This window comes from Hyperolius riggenbachi, chromosome 5, assembly GCF_040937935.1.
Source record: "Hyperolius riggenbachi isolate aHypRig1 chromosome 5, aHypRig1.pri, whole genome shotgun sequence".
NCBI lineage: Eukaryota > Metazoa > Chordata > Amphibia > Anura > Hyperoliidae > Hyperolius > Hyperolius riggenbachi.
In genome coordinates this window covers 256,886,608-256,907,786 of record NC_090650.1, presented here as the reverse complement: position 1 = coordinate 256,907,786, position 21,179 = coordinate 256,886,608, and the positions used below count along the sequence as shown (strand labels likewise).

At 42.8% G+C, this 21,179-nt stretch overlaps 1 protein-coding gene across 1 annotated transcript in view; it reads left to right on the top strand.

The window, feature by feature from the left end:
* SLC22A23 (solute carrier family 22 member 23) overlaps positions 1–21,179 on the top strand; it is a 211,116-nt gene that overhangs the window by 79,232 nt on the left and 110,705 nt on the right. The window contains exon 2 of the mRNA XM_068236824.1: positions 8,857–8,960. Coding sequence (XP_068092925.1) covers positions 8,857–8,960 — 104 coding nt within the window. The remainder of the gene's footprint in view (positions 1–8,856; positions 8,961–21,179) is intronic.

The following is a 21,179-nucleotide window of genomic DNA, read 5'->3' as shown; positions in this document are numbered from 1 at the left end:
ACATCTTGTTTTAAAGAGAACCCGAGGTGGGTTTGAAGAATATTATCTGCATACAGAGGCTGGATCTGCCTATACAGCCCACCCTCTGTTGCTATCCCAAACCCCCCTAAGGTCCCCCTGCACTCTGCAATCCCTCATAAATCACAACCACGCTGCTGACAAACAGCTTGTCAGAGCTGGCTGTGTTTATCTCTATAGTGTCAGTCTGCTGCTCTCCCCGCCTCCTGCAGAACTCCAGTCCCCGCCTGCATCCCTTCCCTCCCTGCTGATTGGAGGGAAGGGACGGGGGCAGGGACCAGAGCTATGCAGGAGGCGGGGGAGCAGCTGAGACTGACACTACAGATGTAAACACAGCCTCACAGCACCGCTGTGATTTATGAGGGATTGCAGAGTGCAGGGGGACCTTAGTGGGGTTTGGGATAGCAACAGAGGCTGACCTGTATAGGCATATCCAGCCTCTGTATGCAGATAACATTCTTTAAACACACCTCGGGTTCTCTTTAAGATCATGTTCACCACAAAACTGTTATTTTCAACCTAGAAATAAAACAAACCCTCAGTGACAAAAATGGTTCATTCTGGTAACTGCACAATATGTAATATATTAACAATCCCTATGCTATTAAGTAAAAGTATCAAAGTGCTGTGGCTCAGGGGAGTCTTAGGAAGAGGGGGTGGGGCTTATAGGTTAGAGGTAGGCTAGAATTAATGGGTGGGATTAGGGGATGTATCGGGTGGGGTTAAGATAAGCCTAACCTATCTTATGATTTACTTTTCAATGCTAGATTCAGAGATGGTTTATGTATCATTGAAAGGGTGGTGATAGGGACAGACATAGGATTGCCAAATGAGGCGTCAGAAAGGGAAGGAGCTAGAAAAGAGCACAAAGTCAAGTTAGGTGTTTAGAGGGGGGGGGGGGGGGGGGTTAGATTTAAGGCAATTGGCAAGAATGTGGTTTTGGTTAAGTTACAGTTGGAGGTAAGGGGGGGAGGGTTAAGGCTTTGGTTTGGGAAAGGATGTCAGAGGACCACATACTGAGTTACTGAGGACATCCACTGAGGCCTGCACCCAGTTTTCAATTGCCACATGTGGTGAGTTTGTTGCTAATATTTCGAATTTGAAGGGACAGAAGAGCATGAAATGGCATTCACCGTGTTGGTTAATCCTACTAAATGTTGTTGGACATGCCCCGTCTAGTGAAATAAATCCAGTCATGGTTAAGCTCAGTTGTGACATTTTCCTGCTCCATCTCTGTTTTTGTTGAACTTATTAATAATGTGCTGCCAAATGTAGAGTGGATACTGGTCAGCTTTATTCATAGTGTTCTGATTAATCTTACCAATTATTGTCAGACTTGCCATATCTGGCAAGAAGATTGTTTCTGACATTTTCCAGCCCCACTTCCCTTTTTTGCTTTATTCATTTATATATCACTGCCAAGTTCAGTAGCACTTTGCAGAGTACATATTGCAATCAATCACTGAACCTGAAAAAACTTAAGAGCCCTTTTAGAACTAAAAAAATAAAATAGAAAACCTTCCAAACAGACTAAAAGGATGACAACAAAAAGGAGAGCCAAATCTTATGTAGTGCATTGAATTATCTAATGGGAAATAGCTGTGTTAAGATTTAACTCATTGGACCAATAACTCTGTGATCCCTTATGAAGGTATTATGATTATTTAGTATTGATATTGCGCAGAGTTCCGCTTTGTAGTAACAATGTTGTACAAAACTCTTTTAAACTTCTACTCGGGTGAACATTTTTCTGTGACTCCTTAAAATCTCATAAGGTAAAATGAAAATCCACTGAAAATTGCTTCAGATAATGTATTAAAAAGTATGTTTCCATTTAAAATTGGTAGCTATATGTGATTATGTGACGCTAACCGACACGGCTCCTAATAAGCCTGGGATCTTTTCTCTCTATAGACAGCCTAAAGCCTGGGACGCACTACGGGTGCTTTGCAGGAAATTGTAAAGAACCCATGATCTACCAAACCACGGAAGTACCACAATACCCGGAGCAATCGCATCAATGGCTTCTGTTGCCAAATTGTGATTGCCCTGGGAATGCACCCAACATGCTACAAGTGAAACTACCCCCATAGGGTTCCACTGTTGCAGCACTTTGCAATCACTGCAGAATTGCTCTGAGTGGTTCCCAGGCCTCACTTTGTATCTTGCTGCAAGATCATCATCAAAACCAGTGTAAAGAGAACTGAGCAAAAAACAAGTGCAAAAGTACTGGAGTTGCTTAGTAACCAATCAGTATTTGAGCTTCTGTTCCAATTTTACTGTGGCTTCTCCATTTCTCCCTGTTTTCTGTTTGGTTTCTCAGTCTGCAGAACATTGCAAATCATTGAAATGAGCCCCAGAACATTGATGATAGTGATTCACAGAGATGGTCAATGAGATGCTAAGAAGTAAGAATTCTAGTTTGCATGCAGACTTGATGCACGTTGTATAAAGCCAGAATTTTTAGCACCTACTGGCTGGCTGTAATGTTGCATGATGTAAAACTGGGCAGTGGCTGGGTGTGGGATGTGAAATGGAGCGATTTCAGCAGCATACAAACACAAGAAATAAAAGATGGGCTGTAGATAATGTCCCATGGAGTCAGTGGGTTGCCAGGCCAGGAACCTCTGAAACATAACTCGACATTTGTGAATTAGTAGTGCTTAAAATCCAGCAGTCAGCCAGTTGAAGAAGAAGTTTTGCAGACACTGCTGTGTGATTGCTTTACAGGGACACCAATTCACATTTCATTAGAAAAGTCATCTCAAGGCCCTTTCAGTCTGTCGGAGCTAGACAGAGTGCTGTCCTCCCATCCATCTCGTAAATAGGTTGGCGGTAATGCAGAAAGAATCAATTAAATGCATTCTGGAACAATTTCATCTAACTGGCCTTGAGGTTAAAATGGGTTAATTGCCCAAATTGTTTATGTGCTGATTCTGCAAGGGCGAGTAACTCAAGCAGCCTTGGCAGGCATCTGACACAGGGGGAGGTAGAACCTCAACAAATAGAGGAATACATCTGAGAAGCAGTTTTCAGGATATACAATTTCCATAGCAAGTTTTCCATGACTGCTAATGACACCTATACATTCTGTCTAAATGTAATCAATTATGCTACAAGGATTATGCTGCTGTCAAGCATTGACAAGATAAGATCAAAAGACAGGAAAACAGGTGTAAGACAAGCCCGTTCACTAGAGAAGCAGACAGCAACAGGATTAGAAGCAACTGGTAGATGAGTCATAATCAACCAAATTCAGACTTTTGAAAGAAGAAACAATTGTTTAGCTTTGCTTCACTTCCTACATCAAAGTATTGGGATGCTGCCTTGATAATTTCCTTTCTGGATAAGCAGACTTGTAGGAACCTCTTTACTTTTCTGATATGTTGGATGATGAAGAAACACCAAACCAAAAAATGCAAGAGAAAGGCGAAGAGCACTTGGTGACCTATTTTGTTTTGTTAGAGTGGTTCTCACAAAGTTGGCTCACCGGTTAAAGCAAACCTGAAGTAAAAAATAAACTGAAAACAATTTTACTTTGGGCCTGTTCATATGGGCGTCCTGCAGCATCTCGTCTCGCTTGCAGAAAGGCATTTAGCGGCGTTTGGCAGCTTCTAGCAGTGTGTGTGCAATTTTTAACCCCTGCAGGGGGACATGGGAAAAAGTCGCCTTAAAAGTGGGCAGACAATGGATAAAAACACGGCTTTTGTTTCAGGGCTGTGAAGTTGGTACAAAAATCATTCGACTTCGACTCCTCAGTTTATGAAACCTCCAACTCCAACTTCAGGTACCCAAAATGGCTCCGAACTCTGACTCCTTAGTATAATGCTTACTAGGGCTGTGGATTTGGTACAAAAATCATCTGACTCAGACTCCTCAGTTTATGAAACCACCGACTCCAGGTACCGAAAATTGCTACGACTCCTCGACTCCAACTCCGACTCTACAGCCCTGGTTTGAGCAAGTGATGGTTAATGTTGGTAAACTACGGTACCGGCACTCTCCATGAATGGACAGCACTTCAGTGACCTGTGCCACATTTAATGTCGCGGAACACCCATGTGAACCGGCCCTTATAGGCCTCATCCTAAATAGAACACAGAGTAGGAACACCAAGAGCCAAATATAGTGTAGTATGCACTGGTAGTTGAATTGAAGTATGATAGAGTAATATACTATACTCACAAAGCAGGGTTACTTCCAAGGCAACCACTGTATAGGCAGGTGGGGAGATTAGACCTGACCCCACTCAGGATTAAGAAGTCGCTCTCCGTAGATGAGGAAAAAAGGGGGTAACACCCCTCCACCAAGGGTGGACTTAATATAGCGTAGTATGGATACAGAGGCACCAAAAGATAAAAGAATCTAAAGTTTAAAACATGAGGAGGCAGTGGTGGACTTACCTCCTCTAAGCAGACACAAAAATTGCCAATGTATTTGTCAAATGCAACAAGTTTATTTACATATTCTGGGGGACAATGCAACGCGTTTCGCAGGTTTGATCCTGCTTCATCAGGCAATAACAATGGAGCAATAGCGTATGTGGTCAGTAGAAGAGCCAGGCACCTACACTGCCTACCTACCTACGGCTACACTGAGGCTATCGGATTATAGCCCGGGTCAATTACTGGCTGAGTTTAAAAAAAAAAAAAAGTTGAAGCGCATGGTCAAAAGCAGTAAATCTGTAGTTGATTGAAGGGTGCCAAATTGACGGCTGATTCCCGTGCTGATCGCTTTTCATAGATCGAAACAGCTAAAATACATACTTGATTCACCCTCGTTTCGATTTCATAATCGGAAGGTCGTTCGAACATAAATATTGAGAAGTGCATGACTGCCTACATTTAGGTCACAGTAACAGCAGTCTGACTATGTAGAGTGGTCATTTACAGCCCTGGATTTTAACCCTTACAGTAAAAAAAAAGAAAACAGCTTGGTTCTAAATAGGGCTGGGACTGTACATACACATGTCCATGTCACATCAGACAGGCTGTTATATTTCAGTGCGCTTCTGTTCTCTGTTACACTTGCTTTCCTGCTCAAGTGAACAATCTGTTTTCTGCGTAGGTTTAATAGGTCAGATAAGGTAATGGAGAGAAAAGTGTTTGTTCATTTATGTACATCTGTGGAGAGCTTTGTTCAGCTTGTCTTTGTTCCAAGCCAGTTATGTAGGGGAAGTCTGAATGCTTTCACATGACAAGCACATGAAAAACAAGCAACGTATTCTTTTTTTTTTATGTTGTCTTTATGTGTAACAAAGTATAAGATGTATGTCTGTTTTATACCTGGCGTTTTGGTGAGGAGAGAGTGCTGGCTCAGATGAGAGGGCAGCTGTGCAACCTGGATAGCCAACATGTCCTGTGTACCCAGCTAGCTTGATTTGGCTTATTTTAGATTACATAAATTGGCCACTAATGGTACAATCTTGAGTGTACAATCTTACCACTTCTATGTAATATGAGGGACTACTTAAAGCATCCATTGAAAGTATAATCACATGGTTTACCCTTCTACTACATAGATTTGTTATGTTTGTACAATCAAGATAGTATTATTAGTGGGCACCTTTAGAATTTATTTTAACCAATTCCATATTGCAGCAGTTTAAATCTATGCCCAATTTATGTCCTCCTAAGCCTGCCAGGGAATAGATTGCAACTTCCGCGTTCACACGAACCCACCACTCCCATCCCCACCGATACTGCGACGCTGAAGCTCCATCTGTATCTCAGTTAGGAGCCAATGACAGTGATCACAGCTCGTTTTATAGAAAAGAAGTCTCCGGCCCTTAAAGGACCAGAGATGCACCATCCCAAGTGGTTAAAATGAACATGAATACTTGGTGTGCGGATTCCTTCCTTCTGATACTTTACTAATGTCACTAAGAATGGTTTTTTGGTAGCATGACTTGGATACAGTTTTGCTAGAGTCTTGAGTTTTCGAAGTACTGGTACTCACTAAATGGCAGAAGCACGATCCAGCTGCCAGGATGGTGTGGGCGTCCTTGCCAGGGAGTCCCCAATGAGGAGATGGAATATGCTAAGACTTGTAGACCTCTTATAAGTATGTGTATATGTATTTTTTCTTTACATTTACTAGTTCTTCATCATAGTGGTCCTTTTATTATTTACATTTTGTCTTGTACATTGAATGATTTCCAATGGTGTTATGTGACCCCTGCACCTCAGCCCATTCCAGCAGAGATATAGACATCTGAGCTGTATGTGTGATAAATATGAGACAGAAAGCAATCACACATGTGAGAAGTCATCTGGAGGAGGCTTTGTTTGAACACAGAGCTGTTCTCTGGGGAGATTTCTGAAGCCTGCAGATTTCTAGCTCTCTGCTCCTGGTTAGCATTCCTCACTGTGCCACAGAACTGATACATATCCCTTTGAGTCTATTATGATGGTGAATTTCTGTTTATAAACTGACCTTGATTCGCTGAAGTACTTTCAGAATTCTTACACATTCTATTTTCATTCAGTGCTAGAAGCTAGAAAAAGTCTATTACACAAAGTTATAACTTTTTCTTAGAAAAATGTGTAAGTGAATGGAACATCTAATTCATGTTTTCATTTTTTTCAGTCTTCGAAAGAGCTATTTCATTTATAACTTTCATTTCCAGCTGTCACTAAGGTGACAAAGCGACGTTTCTTTTTCTTTTCCATTTTTTTCTTTTAGCAGGCAAAATATAAAGGACCCGATCTCTTAACGTTCTCTGGGATTGGACAATGTTGTACAATGGGAGTGATGTGGCAGATATTACCTGGATTTGTTAAAACTTGTCCCTTCTTGCTTAAGCTACGTACACACATACGACAACGATCGTTCGTTCGTTCGTTGTGAACGACGAACGAACTTTTGGTTGACGAAAGAGTGACCTAAGTAAAGTTAGTTTTTAAAGGTGTGTAACGATCTGATCGTTAGAACGAACGTTATTTCACGTAAAGCAACTATTGCGCTTGCACATAAAAATGAAAAGTTCCATGGAGAAATAGCGAAATGCGCATGTCAAGCCTAGTACGAACGACCGTTTTCCAACGATGTACTACTTTTGCAAATGATCGTCGTTGGAAAAAATCCGCCAAGCTAGATCGTTTTTAACGATCTAGCTCGTCCATCGTTAGACTTAATGGTCGTTGGCTGCTTTTTTTTAAACGATCGTCGTTTGAAATGATCTGGGAATGATCGTTTCAAACGACTATAGTCGCATGTGTGTACGCACCTTAAGAAATTGTGCAGACCTCCCTGGGTCATGTTAGAGGATTGGGAGGGCTATAGGAAGTTAGCAGGCTGTCCAACAGTCAGAAAAGCTCTAATCTACCGTACTAACCTTCCAGCAGCCCTGGCTATGGGTCATCCTGCATTGTTAGATTAAGGAAAACACGTCTGTTTCCCGCCTGCTTGCCACCTTGCAGAACTCGAGATCAGATCAGATCTCTGCAGATCTTCTCTTTGCCCCCAAGATTCATTACTGCCAGGCATATTGTATAAAGTTGAATGTTTCTTCTCTTTTTGTGGGCATCCAACCAAATGTAAAAAGTATGTCTGATTGTTAATTAGCCATAGCTGAGTGTTCTTACTTTACTGCATGGTCTCATTCTATTGTATTGATGTGGGAGTGCTACTGGATAAACTCTTTTAGGATGAGAGGCTAGCATGAATGGATCAGTGTTTTCTATAAAGCATTACCTTCTGTTTGCACTTTATAGATTATGTAAATGTCTGTTATATGTAAATGAGATAAACACATTGTACAATAATTTGGTATTTTTACAGTCTGATAGTTTCCATGCATGATGAGCACAGAGTCATTGCAAATGTTATAGCCAGCTGCTGGAGTTGTCATGTGTACAACGCACTTGTCTGAAGGAAATTGTTGGCTTCACTTGCAGCGTTCTTGACTTGCCCTTTCATTATGGGAGCGGATCAGCAGTGCTGTAAACTCACAGGGTCTCATTATGTGTTTTGGAAAGAACAGAAGAAGAGACCTACCAGAAAAATGAGCAGTTCCCCTAATTATACTATGTCTAAATGTTAGCTGTATGATCCTTACCATTTATAGGCCTTGTGATTAATTATACAGCTTATTCTCAAAGACATGTCATTCATAAGGTAAATTGCCCTGCCCAAAAGTCATATGCAAGAATTCTCCTTGCCCATTGTGGTTTTTTTTTTTTTTTTTTTTGCAAACCCTTCCCCTTCACAGCAGCCTGAACACTAACACATGAGCAACACTGACAATGGCCTGTACTGCACATCACAGCTTGACATTTAGTATCTGTTGCCACTGCAAAATACAGGACACACTGGAAAAATGCAAGGCCTAATCTTTGTAGTGGTGTACTGTCCTGTGCCCTCATCCAGTTCACAGCCTATGACAAAGGAGACCAGGGTTCAAATCTTAGCTCTTCCTATTCAGTAAACCAGTAGCTATTCAAATAAGACTCCCAACTCTGCTACTGCCTACTGAGGGCTCCCGTAGGGGCTGCCTTTAAAGTGCTTTGAGTCCGACTGGAGAAAAAAAACTATATACAAATTATTATTATTATTATATAAGAGGAAGGGTCAGGGCCAAAACCTCTTAGACCTTTGGCTTTGAGGCTCAGGCTATGAAGAACTTGTCAATGCTCCCGCCACTCAGTTCCATTTTATGAAATGGGCATCAAGGGCTGGTAACTAAATGTAGCTCTACTGTTATTGAATAGTTTATTCCCAGTTTACTTCACTTTTAAGCTATAGCTATAGAGTATTTTTAAATAACATGATATATCACATTGTTTGTTGCATGCCAGCTGCTTATTGACATGTCCCCTTGTATTTTTTGTTTTGCAGTGGGATCTGGTCTGTGACTCATCATGGAAAGTTCATATAGCTAAATTCTCGCTGGTCGTCGGATTGATATTTGGTTACTTGATAACAGGATGTATTGCTGACTGGTAAGATATGAACACTGAGTTTAAATCATAAAAATGTATACATAATATTTAATTGGACTCATATATATTTTGTTATATGCCACTTAGCCGGACAGGCTATCCCTGCAGACCTTAATTCAAAGTTCTTGTGCGCTCCTCCCTAACTTTAGATGACCCAATGAAACATAAACCATAAAAATGATCAAATACAGTTGGATCGCTATATACCTAACTGAGCGTGTACCTCAATAAAATATGTAAATCAAAAAATGGTATAGCGCTCAACAACACAACACTGAATAAAGCTCTTAAAACAGTCCAACTGCTTCAAAGTATCAGCCTAATGCTAAAAAAGTCCAAGTACAAAAGTCCTTTTTTCCTCTGATATCTTCATAGCATGAAATAGTAAACCATGTACGCTCACCAGATCTGTAGGCCAACCCAAATTGATCGGCAAAAGCGCTTATGACATTTAGTCAATATCCCACACGATCCAGCTTACTCAGCTCTCTTCTCCTCGATATTCAGATCATGTAAATAAAACACATATCCATAGGGTAATACTGTTTAACAGTTTGATTCACCACTCCCTTTCTAAGATTCAGCTCCAGTGGTTTCCTAAGTTTAAACAAGCACCCAGTGCAACTTCCACCTAATTTCAAAAAAGCCTCTCACCGTATGTCTGTGCTGACCCAGCACAGACCAGCTAAACGCGCTTGTTTGTAGTTATATCAAACTGTATCAATGTGCTCGATTCTTCCCTAGGACTCAAACAGGATCCAACATAGTGTAATACCATTTATTAAATGTATAGAAGTTAAAAGAGTGCACTCACAATGTTAAAAAGTTCAATGCGCATATCAGAATAGGCAATGCCGGCTGGCATCTCCTCAGCTCCGTAGACTCCGCCCAACTAGTTTCGTCATTCGACTCATCAGGGGCATGCCAGCCGGCATTGTGAGTGCACTCTTTTAACTTCTATACATTTAATAAATGGTATTACACTATGTTGGATCCTGTTTGAGTCCTAGGGAAGAATCGGGCACATTGATACAGTTTGATACAACTACAAACAAGCGCGTTTAGCTGGTCTGTGCTGGGTCAGCACAGACATACGGTGAGAGGCTTTTTTGAAATTAGGTGGAAGTTGCACTGGGTGCTTGTTTAAACTTAGGAAACCACTGGAGCTGAATCTTAGAAAGGGAGTGGTGAATCAAACTGTTAAACAGTATTACCCTATGGATATGTGTTTTATTTACATGATCTGAATATCGAGGAGAAGAGAGCTGAGTAAGCTGGATCGTGTGGGATATTGACTAAATGTCATAAGCGCTTTTGCCGATCAATTTGGGTTGGCCTACAGATCTGGTGAGCGTACATGGTTTACTATTTCATGCTATGAAGATATCAGAGGAAAAAAGGACTTTTGTACTTGGACTTTTTTAGCATTAGGCTGATACTTTGAAGCAGTTGGACTGTTTTAAGAGCTTTATTCAGTGTTGTGTTGTTAAGCGCTATACCATTTTTTGATTTACATATCCCTGCAGACCATTTACAAGCCAGGTGCTGCTTGGTAATATGCACTTACTATGCTTGTGTTGGTTTTTGGTTGGAGTAGTGGTGGGTGGTTTTCCCAGGTGGTGAGGGCATTTGAGGTATTCCCCATGTTGCTCCTCCCCCCCCCCCCCATTCCCCCTTAGGTTGTAGTTTGTGTGAGGTTGTCCCAGGTAGCGTGAGTACTTGGGACCACTCCTGTATTTCTCACCTTTTTTTGGAAGCCCAGATGGCTTCAGTAGTGTCTGAATCACACACCTGAAACTATTATGCAGCTAATTCAGTCAGAAGCAAGTCTAGTCATCTGAACTGTATTCTTGTTCAGGGTGCATAGCTAAAAGGATTATTAGCAGATTTGCAGCAGGAGGGCAGGCAATCTGCATTGTATACGGAAATAACTATATTGGCCTTCATATCCCTCTCACTTCAGTTGTGCTTTAATGCAGATAGGGGTTGCTTGTTTTTTATTCATGATTGCAAGGCCAATGGAAACCTCTGCTTGTGAAAATAAATTCATTATGAGTAATGACCCTTTACTGGTATTAATTTAACTCTAAAACCAATCTTACCAAGTCATTTTTAGCTACTTTATTTAAAAACACAATTGGAGTGCTTGCAGTAAACATGCATGTTAAAGGGGATACCAGAGATCTGGTAACCCACACCAGAGGAGTGCCTGGAAATCAATGCTTTGTACAAAAGGATGCACATTTAGAAAAATAGTTTAGGAGATTTTCAGCTGCATCGGGTGTACATGGAATGTTAAATAGTGTATTATTTTCATTTCCATGATCTGAAATGCCATACAACACATGTGTGTGAAGCACATGCAGGAACGTCATATTATTGCTCCTATCATGACAATGTAATGTCTCGGGTTTTTAGATCTGCCTGCTATGCATGGTTGTGGCACCCCTAGCAGAGATGTACAATAAGCTTTGTGTGCCTGCTGCGTTAAGCAGTCTCTGTGTTAAATACAGATTGCCTAATGCTTTAATGTCACTTGTTTTCCTAAGGCATTTATAAACTACCAAAGGCACTGTGTAATGCAGTGATGTCTGGGGACTGTGCTGTGTGTGTGTTCAGGGGAGGTCATTACCAGTACTGTTTTTGACCTTGAAATTGCCCTTCACAAAGCTAAAATCAAATAGTTTTCTAGCATCTTGCTGCCTGGAGACAAACAGAAGCCAGACTGCAGTTATTCACCAGTACGCATGTACAGTAGTCTTCTGGTTACTAAGCAACCTCTAAATGACTCTGCTAAGGGAAAGACCATGGGATTCAGCAAGAATATAAGATGTTATTTATGTGTTGGAGTGCAAATAAACAATTCTAATTTCCAAACGATGATGATAAAAAAACTACACAGACTCCAAAAGCCTCCAAATTCCAACCAGCATTGCTGAATCTCATTACCATCAGCAGCAATTCCTAACTCTCTGGATTTTCGGGTAGAATACAGTTTGACAAGTCTTGTTTTACAAGTGCCATAAAGGGAGGGAAGCCAGGCATTGGTGGTGTAAGGAAGCTCTTCTGTGAGGAAACACTGAAGGGGGAGGGTGGGTCTGGTTCTGCAGCATGAATTGGGTCTTTGTGGCTAAATCATGTTACTAGCCTTCCTATGGGTACATCTTTGTCACCAAATATTTAATTGCCCCCGTGACTAAGAAGGATGTAATGGATAAGGATAAATAAGAAAGATATGTATTGCTTCTAGTTGTAGCTGCAGCTCCAGGTATTGGTGGTGACAGGCACATCACTGCAGACAGATGAGTACAAAAACATTGATGGGATTTTGCATAAATCTGGACAAGAGTGGAGGACATGGGAAGCAATGCTCTTTTTTTTTTTTCCAGCCAAATACTTTTGCAATTGAAAATTTGATCTCCTACTGCAAATAAAATGGCATCACACTGTCTCCTGCAGCACTGAATAAACACCTGACCAGTTTTGGGTATAAGGGGCAGAAGGCAAAAGACTTGTCATTTGCCAATACATAGAAAGGTGCATGGTGCTTTCCCTCCACAATTTACTTTCTGTAGTCTCCAGGGAGTGGAAACCACAATCACGGCATCCAGAGTTGAAACACTCTGCTTCTAGTATCATGTTGTCACAGCTCATCAAATTCTACTCCACCCTCCTCTGAAGTGTACTTCTTGCTTTCCCAATGCGAGTCTAGTCTTCCTCATTTTCCATTTTATCTCAGAGGATGCAACAAGTGGTGGAACAGCAGTTACTGCCACAGCTTGTACATTCAGGCTTTACTCCTACCTCTTAGGTATAATGTCCACAGCTGAGATCATTATTGCTTTATCACTTTGTCCATCTTGGCATTTCCCAGCCCCAAACTCTTTCTAACAGATTTTTCTCATCTATTGAAAGTTAAGAGTCGGTACAGAATTCCACTATTTCTTTGTCAAGTCTATTGATGCAGAAGCATTGGCATAGCTACAGAGTCATCCCCACCCAGCCTACCAGGAACCTGCTTCCAAAGAACAGCAGGACAGGCTCCGAGATGCCTACATCTAGAGTGGGAAACAACTCATTAATGGTTACCACTATGCAAAGCACACAGTAGCCCAAATGAAATTAACTTTTTCTCCTGAGTTTTCTCCTAGGTGATATTTTCAAACTTGTCAATGAAATGCCTTTTATGCCACCAGTAGGCAAGAAAATTCTCAAAATTATTTTGATAGTACCTTTTCACCTACTTTTGGGTACTTTTTCAGTTGCAAATTGCTGAAAAAATATTTTAAATAGAAGATGAAAAATTGTCTGCTTTGGAGAAACTTGGAGATAAAGTGAATTAAATAGGGTCATTGGGGTAATCATTATCACTGTAGAACCAATGGAAGAGCCAATGGAACGACTGAGGACCCTTTGTGTACCCTCTGAAGCTAGGACATAATTGTGCTGCAAACTTTTCAGCCTTTGTTTGTGCACCACTGGGCATGAGGCTGGGTGTTGGTGTCACAGAGAATTAATTTGGGTTTCTGGTAAAAGAAAATGATAGGAGAATTGTAGCATGAGGAGCACTAGATACACTAGCTGAAGAAAGGAAGTGAACATTGGCAGAATTGACAAGGTCATCCTTTCATATGCGGTTATTTTCCCCTGCTGACAGAGAGAGAGGCAGAATGTATCAAGTGTGATATATTTGGTGCTGTGTACTCCTGATGGGCTTGGTGTTCTTCATCTCAAACAAACATACAAGCAGATTTGTGATGTGGCTGTAAGCATACATTCACACACTAACATGTTGGGCACAAAGATCATGGTAGGTTGCATGCAACTAACGTCATGTCTACGGTAGGGTTGATTGGATACCCCCGATCACGGATTCGAGTAATTACAATCACAGCTCCGCCCACTTCCAGATTAGTCGTGATCACGGATAGAATCGTAATTCCGATTCAAATGCGGTTTCATGTCGGAATTATGATTTACATCAGGAATCAGGAATTCTTTATTTCGCCAAGCATAACTGGGTCATGCCCGGAATTGGGTTTGGCACAGTACATATAGCTCCGAATAGACAGCGATAGGTAGTGTAGAACAGCAGAACAGAAGTTGCATTACACTTATACACAGAGGACAAGCATTTACAGCAGAGGACAAGCATTTACAAAAAAAAAAATCACATTATATTGCACTAACCTTTGCATTACATGCAAGAGCAGCAATTAAGCAGTACCCGTGACAGGTCAAAGGACATAGAATGGCCTATCATTAGTATTGTGTGCAGATGGGAGTATGTGGAGGGAATTTAGGAGGCTGACGGCCGCGGGAAAGAAAGAGTTACTGTGTCTGGAAGGCCTTGTGGAGATGGCCCGAAGCCTCCGTCCCAGTGGGAGCTGACAGAAGTAGCGGCGGCCCGGGTGAGTGGAATCGTTAGCGATCCTCAGCGCCCTTGATCTCAGCCTACTCTTGTGTAGGAGGTCAAGTGGGGGAAGAGGTCTCCCAATGACCCTCTCCGCTGCCCTGATGGCTCTCTGAAGTGTGAGCCGGTTGCTGGCGGTGGCGCCAGTGTACCGGACCAGGATGGAGGAGCAGAGAATCTATTCAATGGTGGCGGAGTAGAAGCTGGTCAATATCTCTGGGGCCATGCCGAACTTCCTCAGCTGACGAAGGAAGTAGAGTCTCTGCTGGGCTTTCCTTTGGATGGCAGTGATGTTAGGCCTCCAGCTGAGGTCACTGGAGATGATAGTGCCCAGGAGGCGGGCACACGGCACTCTGGCCACTTCCGTACGGTCAATGTGAATTGGTGGTGTTGTGGGTGCGGACTTCCTGAAGTCAACAATTAGCTCGACAGTTTTTGTAGTGTTCAGCACTAGCTTGTTCTCCTTGCACCATTGGGAGATTCTTTCCACCTGCTGACTGTACTCCTGGATGTTATCCTTGGTGATGAGACCGACAATGGTGATGTCGTCGGCGAACTTGATAACCTTGACCGAGTCTGCCTTGGATCTGCAGTTGTTTGTATAGAGGGAGAACAGCAGTGGAGACAAGACACAGCCTTGAGGGGCACCTGTATTCGTGGCCATGGTTTGTGAGTAGATGCCACCCAGCCTGACAGTTTGGGTCCTGTTGGTGAGAAAGTCTGTGATCCAGAGGCGCAGGCTTGGGTGCACACCCAGTGTGGCTAGTTCTTCTTGTAGGATGCGTGGGCAAATAGTGTTAAATGCCGAGCTAAAGTCCAGGAGTAGCATTCTGGCATACGTGCTTGGTCTGTCAAGGTGATCATAAATGGACTCCAGGCAGATGTTAATAGCGTCATCAGTGGACCTATTCGCCCTGTACGCAAACTGATGGGGGTCTAGAAGGGGCAAGGTGGAGATCTTGAGGTTGGATAGGACTACTCGCTCCAGAGTTTTCATTATGATGGACGTAAGGGCAACCGGCCTGAAGTTGTTCAGGTCAGGGACTCCCTGATTCTTCGGGACAGGTATGATGGTCGACCTCTTGAAGCATCTGGGAACTGTGCCTTCACTTAGTGATCACTAGTCGGAATCTGTGATTAACTTTAATGGTTAATTGCAAAGCACCCATAGGGGCTAGAAGCACCAAATTTGCAGGGTGTGTTACGTAGAACAATGGGAACAAGATGATTTTTTTTTTCAAAAAGACCTTATAGTTTTTAGGAAAATTGAATTGAGTAAATGACAGATAATGTAGCATCCTAATGGTAGTGTAAGTTTACATATTTAAAAGAAAGAGCGATTAATTTCATGATGGGGTTTCCAGGCAGTGTGTACCCTGGAAACCCCTCAGAAGTGGCAACTCTTTGGTCAGGGACCGCAATAAGGCTGTCTAAAGATCACTGGCAATTTTACATATTTTTGTTTACTTTTTTTTAATGTTTAGAGTGTGGGAATAAATAAAAAGAATGATGTTGGGTCCCCCCTCCCGAGTCTCTTTAACCCCTTGTCCCCTATGCAGGCTGGGATAGCCAGAATGTGGAGCCCCGGCCGAGTGGGGCTTAACACCCTGGGCAATACCAGCCTGCATGGTGCATTTTATGGGGGGGGGGGGGGGGTCCTGGGGAAAGGGGCGGCTAAGCCTTCATTGGTGGCATCTGGGAGTCTCCTTTAAAAAGGGGACCCCCAGATGCCCGCCCCCCTCCCAGGGGATATGAGTATAGGGGTACAAAGTACCCCTTACCCATTTCCACCAAGGGTTAAATGAAATAAAAACATGACATAAAAAGTCCTTTAATATACTTAACCACTTGAGGACCTAGGGCTTTCTACCCCTTAAGGACCGGCCACTTTTTTTCCATTCAGACCACTGCAGCTTTCACGGTTTATTGCTCGCTCATACAACCTACCACCTAAATGAATTTTGGCTCCTTTTCTTGTCACTAATAAAGCTTTCTTTTGGTGCTATTTGATTGCTCCTGCGATTTTTACTTGTTATTATATACATCAAAAAAGACATGAATTTTGGCAAAAAAATGATTTTTTTAACTTTCTGTGCTGACATTTTTCAAATAAAGTAAAATTTCTGTATACATGCAGTGCAAAAAATGTGGACAAACATGTTTTTGATAAAAAAAAACCCATTCAGTGTATATTTATTGGTTTGGGTAAAAGTTATAGCGTTTACAAACTATGGTGCAAAAAGTGAATTTTCCCATTTTCAAGCATCTCTGACTTTTCTGACCCCCTGTCATGTTTCATGAGGGGCTAGAATTCCAGGATAGTATAAATACCCCCCAAATGACCCCATTTTGGAGAGAAGACATCCCAAAGTATTCACTGAGAGGCATAGTGAGTTCATAGAAGATATTATTTTTTGTCACAAGTAAGCGGAAAATGACACTTTGTGAGAAAAGAATAAAAAAAAAAAAAGTTTCCATTTCTTCTAACTTGCGACAAAAAAAAATGAAATCTGCCAAGGACTCACCATGCCCCTCTCTGAATACCTTGAAGGGTCTACTTTCCAAAATGGGATCATTTGTGGGGTGTGTTTACTGTCCTGACATTTTGGTGGGTGCTAAATTGTAAGCACCCCTGTAAAGCCTAAAGGTGCTCATTGGACTTTGGACCCCTTAGCGCAGTTAGGCTGCAAAAAAGTGCCACACATGTGGTATTGCCGTACTCAGGAGAAGTAGTATAATGTGTTTTGGGGTGTATTTTTACACATACCCATGCTGGGTGGGAGAAATATCTCTGTAAATGACAATTTGTTAATTTTTATAACACACAATTGTCCATTTACAGAGATCTTTCTCCCACTCAGCATGGGTATGTGTAAAAATACACCACAAAACACATTATACTACTTCTCCTGAGTACGGCGATACCACATGTGTGGCACTTTTTTGCACCCTAACTGCGCTAAAGGGCCCAAAGTCCAATGAGTACCTTTAGGATTTCACAGGTCATTTTGAGAAATTTCGTTTCAAGACTACTCCTCACGGTTTAGGGCCCCTAAAATGCCAGGGCAGTATAGGAACCCCACAAATGACCCCATTTTAGAAAGAAGACACCCCAAGGTATTCCGTTAGGAGTATGGTGAGTTCATAGAAGATTTTATTTTTTGTCAAAAGTTAGCGGAAAATGACACTTTGTGAAAAAACACAATTAAAATCAAATTCCGCTAACTTGTGACAAAAAATAAAATCTTCTATGAACTCGCCATACTACTAACGGAATACCTTGGGGTGTCTTCTTTCTAAAATGGGGTCATTTGTGGGGTTCCTATACTGCCCTGGCATTTTAGGGGCCCTAAACCGTGAGGAGTAGTCTTGAAACCAAATGTCGCAAAATGACCTGTGAAATCCTAAAGGTACTCATTGGACTTTGGGCCCTTTAGCGCAGTTAGGGTGCAAAAAAGTGCCACACATGTGGTATCGCCATACTCGGGAGAAGTAGTACAATGTGTTTTGGGGTGTATTTTTACACATACCCATGCTGGGTGGGAGAAATACCTCTGTAAATGGACAATTGTGTGTAAAAAAATCAAAAAATTGTCATTTACAGAGGTATTTCTCCCACCCAGCATGGGTATGTGTAAAAATACACCCCAAAACACATTATACTACTTCTCCCGAGTACGGCGATACCACATGTGTGGCACTTTTTTGCACCCTAACTGCACTAAGGGGCCCAAAGTCCAATGAGTAACTTTAGGATTTCACAGGTCATTTTTGTTTCAAGACTACTCCTCGCGGTTTAGGGCCCCTAAAATGCCAGGGCAGTATAGGAACCCCACTAATGACCCCATTTTAGAAAGAAGACACCCCAAGGTATTCCGTTAGGAGTATGGTGAGTTCATAGAAGTTTTTATTTTTTTGTCACAAGTTAGCGGACATTGATTTTAATAGTTTTTTTTCACAAAGTGTCATTTTCCGCTAACTTGTGACAAAAAATAAAATCTTCTATGAACTCACCATACTCCGTACGGAATACCTTTGGGTGTCTTATTTCTAGAATGGGGTCATTTGTGGGGTTCCTATACTGCCCTGGCATTTTAGGGGCCCTAAACCGTGAGGAGTAGTCTTGAAACCAAATGTCGCAAAATGACCTGTGAAATCCTAAAGGTACTCATTGGACTTTGGGCCCCTTAGCGTACTTAGGGTGTAAAAAAGTGCCACACATGTGGTACCGCCGTACTCAGGAGAAGTAGTATAATGCGTTTTGGGGTGTATTTTTACACATACCCATGCTAAGTGGGAGAAATATCTCTGTAAATGACAATTGTTTGATTTTTTTTACACACAATTGTCCATTTACATAGAAATTTCTCCCACCCAGCATGGGTATGTGTAAAAATACACCCCAAAACACATTATACTACTTTTCCTGAGTACGGCGGTACCACATGTGTGACACTTTTTTGCAGCCTAGGTGCGCTAAGGGGCCCAACGTCCTATTCACAGATCATTTTGAAGCATTTGTTTTCTAGACTACTCCTCGCGGTTTAGGGGCCCTAAAATGCCAGGGCAGTATAGGAACCCCACAAGTGACCCCATTTTAGAAAGAAGACACCCCAAGGTATTCTGTTAGGTGTATGGCGAGTTCATAGAAGATTTTATTTTTTGTCACAAGTTAGTGAAAAATGACACTTTGGGAAAAAAAAAACCAATAAAAATTAATTTCCGCTAACTTTTGACAAAAAATAAAATCTTCTATGAACTCGTCATACACCTAACAAAATACCTTGGGGTGTCTTTTTTTCTAAAATGGGGTCACTTGTGGGGTTCCTATACCGCCCTGGCATTTTACAGGCCCAAAACCGTGAGTAGTCTGGAAACCAAATGTCTCAAAATGACTGTTCAGGGGTATAAGCATCTGCAAATTTTGATGACAGGTGGTCTATGAGGGGGCGAATTTTGTGGAACCGGTCATAAGCAGGGTGGCCTTTTAGATGACAGGTTGTATTGGGCCTGATCTGATGGATAGGAGTGCTAGGGGGGGTGACAGGAGGTGATTGATGGGTGTCTCAGGGGGTGGTTAGAGGGGAAAATAGATGCAATCAATGCACTGGGGAGGTGATCGGAAGGGGGTCTGAGGGGGATCTGAGGGTTTGGCCGAGTGATCAGGAGCCCACACGGGGCAAATTGGGGCCTGATCTGATGGGTAGGTGTGCTAGGGGGTGACAGGAGGTGATTGATGGGTGTCTCAAGGTGTGATTAGAGGGGGGAATAGATGCAAGCAATGCACTGGCGAGGTGATCAGGGCTGGGGTCTGAGGGCATTCTGAGGGTGTGGGCGGGTGATTGAGTGCCCTAGGGGCAGATAGGGGTCTAATCTGATAGGTAGCATTGACAGGGGGTGATTGATGGGTAATTAGTGGGTGTTTAGGGTAGAGAATAGATGGAAACACTGCGCTTGGGTGGTGATCTGATGTCTGATCTGCGGGCGATCTATTGGTGTGGGTGGGTGATCAGTTTGCCCGCAAGGGGCAGGTTAGGGGCTGATTGATGGGTGGCAGTGACAGCGGGTGATTGATGGGTGGCAGTGGCAGGGGGTGATTGATGGGTGGCAGTGACAGGGGGTGATTGATGGGTGATTGGCAGGTGATTGACAGGTGATCAGTGGGTTATTACAGGGAAGGACAGATGTAAATATTGCACTGGCGAATTGATAAGGGGGGGTCTGAGGGCAATCTGAGCGTGTAGGCGGGTGATTGGGTGCCCGCAAGGGGCAGATTAGGGTCTGATCTGATGGGTAACAGTGACAGGTAGTGATAGGGGGTGATTGATGGGTAATTAGTGGGTGTTTAGAGGAGAGAATAGATGTAAACGCTGCGCTTGGGTGGTGATCTGATGTCGGATCTGCGGGCGATCTATTTGTGTGGGTGGATGATCAGATTGCCCGCAAGGGGCAGGTTAGGGGCTGATTGTTGGGTGGCAGTGACAGGGGGTGATTGATGGGTGATAGGTGATTGGCAGGTGATTGACAGGTGATCAGTGGGTTATTACAGGGAAGGACAGATGTAATTAATGCACTGGCAAATTGATAAGGGGGGGGTCTGAGGGCAATCTGAGCGTGTGGGCGGGTGATTGGGTGCCCGCAAGGGGCAGATTAGGGTCTGATCTGATAGGTAACAGTGACAGGTGGTGATAGGGGGTTATTAATGGGTGATTGATGGGTAATTAGTGGGTGTTTAGAGAAGATAACAGATGTAAACGATACATTTGGGAGGTAATCTTACGGCGGGTTTGCGGGCGATCTAATGGTGTGGGTGGGTGATCAGATTGCCCGCAAGGGGCAGGTTAGGGGCTGATTGATGGGTGGCAGTGACAGGGGGTGATTGATGGGTGATAGGTGATTGGCAGGTGATTGACAGGTGATCAGTGGGTTATTACAGGGAAGAACAGATGTAATTAATGCACTGGTGAATTGATAAGGGGGGGTCAGAGGGCAATCTGAGCGTGTGGGCGGGTGATTGGGTGCCCGCAAGGGGCAGATTAGGGTCTGATCTGATAGGTAAAAGTGACAGGTGGTGATAGGGGGTGATTGATGGGTAATTAGTGGGTGTTTAGAGGCGAGAATAGATGTAAACAATGGATTTGGGAGGTGATCTGATGTCGGATCTGCGGGCGATCTATTGGTGTGCGGGGGTGATCAGATTGCCCGCAAGGGGCAGGTTAGGGGCTGATTGATGGGTGGCAGTGACAGGGGGTGATTGATGGGTGATTGACAGGCGATTGACAGGTGATTGACAGGTGATCAGGGGG